At 26.5% G+C, this 9,062-nt stretch overlaps 1 protein-coding gene across 1 annotated transcript; it reads right to left on the bottom strand.

Annotated features, from left to right (window-relative positions):
* Nucleotides 1-314: 314 nt before the first annotated feature.
* Nucleotides 315-8,566, bottom strand: LOC107453492 (zinc transporter zipt-7.2-like). Its single transcript, XM_016070351.3, has 3 exons — nucleotides 8,499-8,566; nucleotides 2,886-2,971; nucleotides 315-1,920 (listed from the first exon to the last, which is right to left on the bottom strand). The coding sequence occupies exons 2-3, from the start codon at nucleotides 2,969-2,971 to the stop codon at nucleotides 975-977; spliced, it is 1,032 nt and encodes a 343-aa protein (XP_015925837.2). The 5' UTR covers nucleotides 8,499-8,566; the 3' UTR covers nucleotides 315-974.
* Nucleotides 8,567-9,062: the final 496 nt, after the last annotated feature.

The following is a 9,062-nucleotide window of genomic DNA, read 5'->3' on the forward strand; positions in this document are numbered from 1 at the left end:
ATTCTATTTATAGATTAGAGTAAGTACCCACTGCAAGAATTTAAGTAGTTTCATATTGTGGGCCGAGTTGGCATGGATAAAATTGTGGTTGTTAAACCGTAGTAGGTGAAAATAGTCAATAACCGATTTTTCCCACAGTTAATAGTTTGAATAACATCTTTTTTACGGTTATTTAACTGCTTTGATTGAATATGGTTAAATAACAATTAAGTAAATTGTTGTTTAGCCATTTTTTTCAGGAAATATCTATGAGTGCAAAAAACACATGAATTAAATTAACACAAAAATATGTATTTAAAATTTTTATTCACACCACTTCATTCTATAATAAAACAAATCACATTTTCCCGCATGCTACCATGGATAAATAAATAAATAAATAACAATGACTGATATAACAAAGCAAGCTGTATCTGCCATCCAGAATACCGTAACTCAGTTTATAATGAATATATATGCATAAATCGAAAGCTATCACAATTACCTTTGAGCATCATAAGGAAACAAAAAAGAAAACAAATACTATGCATTTTACAAGAAAGATTTTGGTTTCTTTGTTTTTTTAGTAAATTATTTAAAAAATCGAAAAAAATTATATTTTTATCACTTTATTTTTTCTTATATTCATAGTTTTTATATTTGTATATTTTTCGTGTATGGATTTTTTTTTCGTAAAACACGTGACTGCTTTAATGAAATAAATCTTTAAGTTAAATGAAATCTACCTCTGAAAAATCCTTTTGCTGGAAACAAATTACATTCTAAAACTAGAATTGTACCCAGAGTATTCATTTATACAAAACCACTCAGCTTTTATATTTAAGTGCTTTTGTCATATATTTATGAAACTCTCTCTAACTTTTGACAAAGATTGAACCATTTGTTCTCAAACATAGGTTCTTTGGCTTTAAATAATGAAAGACATTTGGCGCATTACATTTAAAGGAAAGTTTGCATTCCTCTTCTTAGGATATTCAATGGAGATCAAAGCTTTCCAAATCAAAACCATGACCATGGTGTCCATGACTAATGTGGTGTAAGTGCTTGTGTCCATGGTGGTGTCCGTGTTGGTGACCATGCTTATGTCCGTGCTCGTGACCGTGTTTGTGACCATGGTGGTGTCCGTGATGATGTCCGTGCTTGTGACCATGGTGGTGTCCGTGCTTGTGTCCGTGTTCATGTCCGTGTTTGTGTCCGTGCTCATGTCCATGATGATGTCCATGATGGTGACCATGGTGATGTCCGTGCTTGTGTCCGTGCTCATGTCCATGTTTGTGGGCATGGTGATGTCCATGGTGGTGTCCGTGCTTGTGACCGTGTTCATGACCGTGCTTATGACCGTGTTCGTGACCGTGTTTGTGGGCATGGTGATGACCATGATGATGTCCGTGCTTGTGACCATGTTCATGTCCGTGTTTGTGAGCATGATGATGTCCATGGTGGTGACCGTGCTCGTGTCCGTGTTTGTGACCATGTTCATGTCCGTGTTTGTGAGCATGATGGTGACCATGTTTATGGCCATGCTCGTGCTTGTGTGCGTGACCATGTTTATGCTCATGACCGTGTTTATGATGATGACCATGCTTGTGTTCATGTCCGTGCTTGTGATCATGGCCGTGTTTGTGCTCGTGTCCATGATGATGATGGTGACCATGCTTGTGTTCATGACCATGATGATGATTATGACCATGTTTGTGTCCGTGCTCATGCTTGTGCAAATGGCCGTGTTTATGTCCGTGTTCATGTTTATGTCCATGTTCATGTTTGTGGTCATGTCCATGCTTGTGTCCATGCTTATGATCATGCTTGTGTGCATGTCCATGCTTGTGTTCATGTCCGTGAGTGTGATGATGATGGTGATGGTGATGATGATGATGTTCTGACTTATCTTTTACAACAATAACTTGTTTGCCTTCATGCCTTTAATGAAAATAAAAAAAAGTTACTTAACGAAACGTAATTTAATAACAAAATATGTTTTACAATGTGCTACATCCTTTTTTCAAAATTATTTTTACAAACGTAGTTTTATTATCTGAAAGAACTTCTGAAATTCAGAAAATAAAAAATTTTCAATTTTTTATTTTCAAATCTTTTAATATTTAATTATTTGTCACCTGAATTTAGGAATACAATAATGTAATTATATGAAATTTAATTAGATAAAAGGCTTAAGTATAAATTGCAAAAAAAAAACGAGATATCATGCACCTTCTTTTATTTAACACTTAAAAGTATTTGAGTATAGTATGTCGATTTGAGGAATTAATTAGATAATAGGAAATAATTTTAAAAAAAGATTTTTCCAAAATCTGAAGAGGAATTCTACTTGTTTAAGACATCCCAAAAAAAAATCAAAGAAGAAATTAAATATTTGCTTCTACCGATCTTTTAAAACTGTATATTTCCAGTAAATTTTTGCAAAATTATAAATGTTTGCCAAAAAAAAAAGAACCCCAGAAGTATATTGTAAATGAAAATTAATTAAATGAATAAATGACAATTAATTGATTAACATTAATTAAATAAAGAATAAATATCTCTAAGATTTCCGATTGTTTACCTCTTTATTACTAATCTTATTAAAAAATTAGAAATTGTATAGAATTTTTAAGACAAGCAATTCTACTAAATGTATTATTTTCTGAATCTATTTATAAAGTTTCGTAAATATTTTTTTAAATACGCATAAGAAATTAAAAAAACATCTATTTACAAAAATCAGAAAAAGGAAATCTATTTGGAGTAAGGAATTTTACAAAATATGCATTTTCTAGACGTTTAATAGATTTTATAAATATTTGCAAAAATGAGTTTGTGGTACATAAAAATAATAAATAATGCAATGTACTTAAAACGATAATAAAGATATAGCCTATACTTACTCTGATGGTTCTGGCTCTGGTTCAGCTGTGACAAAGCAAACAGCAATCATCAAGACCAAACACAAGGTCTTGATGCAAAACTTCATCTAAAAAAAATAAACATACAGTCTTAAAATAAAGTATAGTTTTACCATTAAGAATTTATAACTGACAAACTATAAAAGGAACCTTAGTTGTTATTATTACAGACTATAACTATCCATAACAACTTAAACATTGTTTTCAATAATATCACTTCTATCAACTAATTACATTATTTAGATTAAAACATTGCTAAGAAAAATTTCTATCTCATATTACTCTCAAATGAAATTCCTCAGTAACTTTATGGAAACTATGAGAAGAATCTTGGTTTTTTAAAAACTGTTATGCTACATAGAAAAGTCGTTAAAATAGGGGCATATTACTTCCATATCTGGTGCTAACCATATCCATATCGCATATCTGGCGATATTTGCTCAAGCGAAAAATTATCTTGTGCCTAGCCTAGTTTTTGTTTAATACTTACTATAAATTAATTTTTCATTCAAAACTTAGTTCATAAATTATTTATAATTTATTGTTTTAACTTAATTAAATAAATGTTACTCTAGCAATTTCTCAACTATGTATTTTTCATTAAATATTTCGTTGTGTTTTTAGTGTTATTTTTTCTTAACTTTTAATGTTTTCAATATTATCAACAAAGAATTTTTATCCTATCTATGTTTGTAAATACATTATTCATTTTACTTCTTTTTTCGTTTTTGAATACTATTACATCCCTTTTGAAAATGTAACATTCACGAAGTGCGCAATATCATATAAATATTTTAAAATTTGCTCTAGTGAATTCAAACTTTCATTTTCAATGATCGTTCAACAGCTAGTACTTCGGGCTATTTGCAAAGCGCTTACATCGAATAGAACTGAACCTCAAAACAATTTCTTTTAACCCATGATCTATCATAACTTACAGCCATAGACTGAAATCGGAAATAAACAAAAAAGAAATATGGGATGCGCGTAACAGAAACATCAAATCAGAACCGGACCAATCCGGTTTCTTTGGAGAGTGTATGTGATCAGAGAGTAAATAAACACTTTACTGAAACGATAACCGATTCAAAGTTATTGCAGACTTTTTCCATTCCATTTAAATTTTCTCCTGTGTTTCCTGTGAGAGTTATTATATAACGTGAAGTAAATTCCAAGAAAGGGATTTTAAATGAAACTTAAATATGATTTATTAAGGATTTAACTGAATTTTTTCGGAACAGCCAGAAGCATTGGTTACCGTATTTGAATGAAAAGAGCTTAAATTGATTTTTTAAGAAATAGAAAACTCCAGTATTTCTTCAGTAAGAAATAAAAATTTAACTTTTTACAACAAATAAATTATAAAAATAAATAATAAATTTAAAGTAGTTATAATTATTAATTTTTAATTGCATAGCTAGTTCTAAATTAAATAACAAATAAAAGGATTTGATATTATAATATTAAACTTTAATCTTTTGAAATCGTAACATGCATATGTTGCATTGTTATTTTAATTTCTCTTACGGTTTTACCAATTAATAATTTTAATTGAAATACTTCCTTTTAGTTTTTTTCTAAATTATTATTTTCTTTTTATTGACTTAAAGTATCTAAACATTAATATTAGGATTAGTTCATTTCTGCAATTATTATTCGTGTTTTTTCATATTAATTTATAGAATTTTAAAGAATAATTTTTGCATTCAATCAGTTCGATTCAAACTAGCAAAAATATTTGAACAACAATTTTTCCGATTCTATGCATTTTGAAATTTTAAACCCTCTCTTTTAGAAAATATTCGAAAGTAGCAAACTGAATTATTATTCTTAAAAATATGGGAATTATAAATTTTAATTAAAGAATTAAAAGATTTAAGTGTTTAAAAATTACGAGTAAATTACAATTTTAAAAAAAAAAACAGTTAAACGTTTTCAAGAGCTACAAAATGATACATTTCTCAACTAGTTTTATAAAAACGAAAGTTTCCTATTAAAATAAATTTTAACGCAACCTTTGTTTTGTATTTTTTTTAAATTTTTAATTACTTTATTTTCCTATCTTTAACAATCAGTTTTAAGATTGTAATATTTTATATACATGTCTAAAATAAACGCCGATAAAAATATTAGCCTAAGTAAATCAACATCTCTTTTTAAAATTCACATTTCTTTAATTTAAACAATGTTTTGATGACATGCAAAACTTTTACTTTCACTTTCACTGATTGATTCCAATTTAGAACGTCAAATTTTTCCGCACCAATACTTCACATTAATATTCATGCATTCCCAAAAGCAAACAAGCTTAATGAAAAGCTTCAATGAGTCCAACGAAGCGTTAAGTGGAGAAAAAAAGCGAAAGTTTCCGTTTTCTGACATAACAGTTTCTCTACGATGATTATTAAGCCTGTGCATACAAACATATTATCTATAACCTGAGGAAGTTTTAGAAAAGGATTGGGAGAGTGCTTATAACAGGTGACGGAAATATTGATGTTGTTTTTACCTTTTTGTTGTTGTTACAACTATTAAAATTTCACTTTCTTCCTTTATGGAGTTACGGAGATTAAATTATAAGGATTAAATAATTTCTTTTTCATTTCCTCAGAACTAATGTGATAGGAAAAATTTATTGTTTGTGCCTGTTCTATTCTGTGAGAATGCACAACATTATTATGAATAATAATATAATAATAGACATCGTTGTAGGTATTTTTATTCGAGTAAATAATACGGCTACCGAATAAAATTACTATGCATAACGTTTTTTCATTGGAAAATTAATAATTTATTTAACAGCAAATGTTTGATTTTTTTTCCTTTATGTAATAAATAAAACAGAAAGTCGTAAAAAATTATTTATGGAAATAAAATATAGTAAAATTATTTTCAAATTTGTATAACTAGTTTTTTAGAGGAAACACAAAAACTATGTTATTCTGATACACTGAAACTATGTTTTTTGATACACAGAAACTATGTTTTTTATGTTACTTATTATTTATACTTTTTCCATTTTATGAACACACATAACTATATTATGAATAATAATGTAATGATAGATGTCATTGTGTGCATTTTTGTTCGAGTAAATAGTAATACTACCGAATAAGATTACTATGGTTATAATATTTCTATTGTAAGATTAATCACTATAATTTATTTAACCCCATATGTTGGATTAAATTTACTTCCTTAAAATAAAAACAAAAGCAATGTCATAAAAAGCTACTTTTAGAAATGAAATATATTAAAATTATTTTCAAATTTTTAAAACTAATTTTTTTAGAGAAAACACGAAAACTATGTTTTTCTGCTGCACAAAAGCAAAAGCTATGTTTTTGTAGATTAGCTGAGTTGCTATTTTATAAATTTTATTTAAAGAACATAAATTATTTTGCTAGAAATTTGATATTTTACTACTGCATTTAAAAAAAAATTATTAATTTGTAATCAGTTTATAATTTCTCAGTTTCGAAAATAGGAGTGAACTTATCACAAAAAAAAAATTCTTCGAATCCATTTATATGTAAATAAACATTTTTTTCATTATTATTGAAAAATTTAAAATAAAATTTCCTTATTTTATCTAATAGGAAAAGGTTATTTCACTTCTTTGAAAAAAGAAACATTGTTGTGTATTCCATTAAATGTAACGTACCATTTGTAAATAATTAAGCTGAAGTAAATAAATGAGCGAAAAGTTTAACTGTAACAAATAATAGTAACAATAGTAACGAGTAGAATAGTTATAGAATAGTAACAAAAGTAACAAATTATATTTTCGATAGTAAAGCTAATATCTAATTACTTTACCACTACTTTCAAAATGCAAATATTTCTTGCCCGGAGATTAATTAGATTACTGAGATTTATGAAATATTATTATACATTTGCCAGATGATCTTATAATATTTAATTTATATTAACAAATAATCAAATATATTCTACACATTTTATAGCTTACTAACTAAGGATGGAGAGATAAATATAAATGCATCTTATTAATGATATTTTTAAAATAATTATAAATAACTCAATGTTATGTCAATAATAAAATTCTTGCCTTATGTTTGTTAGCTTTAAATTTTACGTTTTATCCCTGTTACTCGAATACTGGAATTATTTTAATAAGCATCAGGTTTACTTTTTTCTATTATTATGTAAGTCTATGATTATGTAATAAATAATAATGTTTTAAAAATGTTATTTTAGTATACGAAGCCTATGTTATGATTCATTTAAGGTATAACTGCACTTTTAAAATATTTATAATTGCACTCTAATTTCATCTTTTAAAGTATATATCATAGATATAGCGTAGAATATCATATACCAGTTAATATGCAATAAGTAACAATGGAAAATGTCAGTTTAAAATGTACAATTTGAATTTTAAGCATGTATGTAAATATTTTCTCATATTATATTAAATAACAAGCTAAAAACATATAGTTGAATAAAATATGCATGCACGTATAACTGTTTTTAAATATTTATATGCAAATGTTTTGGCGGTGACATATGATATGAATCCTATTTTTTACAAAAAAAATTCTAAAATTGTTGAAATTTTATCTTGGCATTGTACATTTCCTTTTAATGTATGCATATTTTTATTAAATTTTTTAGCATGAAAAAAACTGAAAATTATTAGTATATGTTCTTACAACATCAAATGTAAAAAAATAGTTTATTGTTTTTATGAGTGAGTCAAATGTTTATTCAGTTACTAAAATTTTTACAAGTACGAATTGAACTTATTAAGAATTTTTGATGTACAAAAGTTATATTTAATTTATTAGGAGAATTATTGTATTGAAAGTTATGAGAATTTTTTTAAAAAATAGAGGTATTAAGAAAATTAGAAGCAAAACGGTCTTTTATCATTTTATTGTATCAAATTGAAAAACGAACTGAATTATTTTTCTGACATAATAATACAATAGGAGAATAATAAAGTTTAAATTGGTTAAGCTATCATGCATCTGTTAGAACATATGCAAATGTAATGATAGAAATAATTCAATGATTTACATATTTGAAGATTAAAATATTCAATGATTTAAATTTTCTAAGATTTAAATATTCAATGATTTACACGTACAATTCAATTTATTAAGAATTTGTAATACTTAAAAATTGAATTTAAGATTAACTCTTTTTTTAAAAAAACTATTAAGAAATTTTGCAAGCAAAAAACTTTTTTCATAATTTTGTTCTGAAAATATTTTTTATATTAAATTGAAAAATTAATTGAATTATTTTTTTCTGATATAAAATTGCAATAAATACGATATTTTAATAAAATTTTAATTTGTTTATTTATGATGCACATGTTTGAAAAATATACAACTGTAATGAATTTGAAAGATTTCAAAACTTCGTAAATGTTGCAAAAAAAAAACTTCAAAATTATAAAATTTTTCATTTTCATAATAAATTTTAAAATCATAACATATAAACATTAAATATTAAATTATGGATAATTTTGCAACTATATCTTTTGAGAAAATCTGAACTTTTAAGAACGTTTGAAATTTTTTAAACTTGGTAAACTTTTTCACAAGTTTTGAATAAATATAAACCTACCTTGCTATGAATAAAAACCAGACACCAGCACTCAGAAAAAACTGAAATCACTGTTTAGAGAAGTTGAAGAGAAATGATATCGTTCTAAGAACAGAATGAGCTTTATATACCTGTGTCCGAAATTAAGAAACCCACCGCCAAGATCAGAAGTTTTAGAAACAGAACAAAACTTCCTGTAAAACAGCGAATTATGTGGTGCATGACACAGGCTAAGCTTTAAGAGACTTCCTGCGGCCGAATATTTCGGGGTCGCGAATCAATCCGCTGTGGAGAGTGGTACCTATGCACACATATGGTGTCAAATTTGTTTAATTTTTTTTTTAAATTGTAGAGAATTCTAAACAAAGTTGACATACCTAAGAATCTTAATCAATCTTTAATTGGTCATGACCTCCATAATAGAATTAGACATTTACGGAGTTAAGTAGGATTCTTATAAGTTTACAATAACAAAAACTGTGTTATGAAAGATTTGTTTTATTTATTTATTTATTTGCTTCTTTGTTTATTTATTTATTTATTCATTTATTTATTTATTTATTGTTAAATTGTGAAGTTTCGCTC

The sequence above is a fragment of the Parasteatoda tepidariorum genome, chromosome 2, assembly GCF_043381705.1.
Source record: "Parasteatoda tepidariorum isolate YZ-2023 chromosome 2, CAS_Ptep_4.0, whole genome shotgun sequence".
Lineage (NCBI taxonomy): Eukaryota > Metazoa > Arthropoda > Arachnida > Araneae > Theridiidae > Parasteatoda > Parasteatoda tepidariorum.

Coding starts and splice junctions, on each gene's coding strand:
- LOC107453492 (XM_016070351.3), bottom strand. CDS start 2,971: ATGAAGTTTTGCATCAAGACCTTGTGTTTGGTCTTGATGATTGCTGTT. Junction 1,921..2,885: donor CCAGAGCCAGAACCATCAGA/GTAAGTATAGGC, acceptor TTTTCATTAAAG/GCATGAAGGCAAACAAGTTA.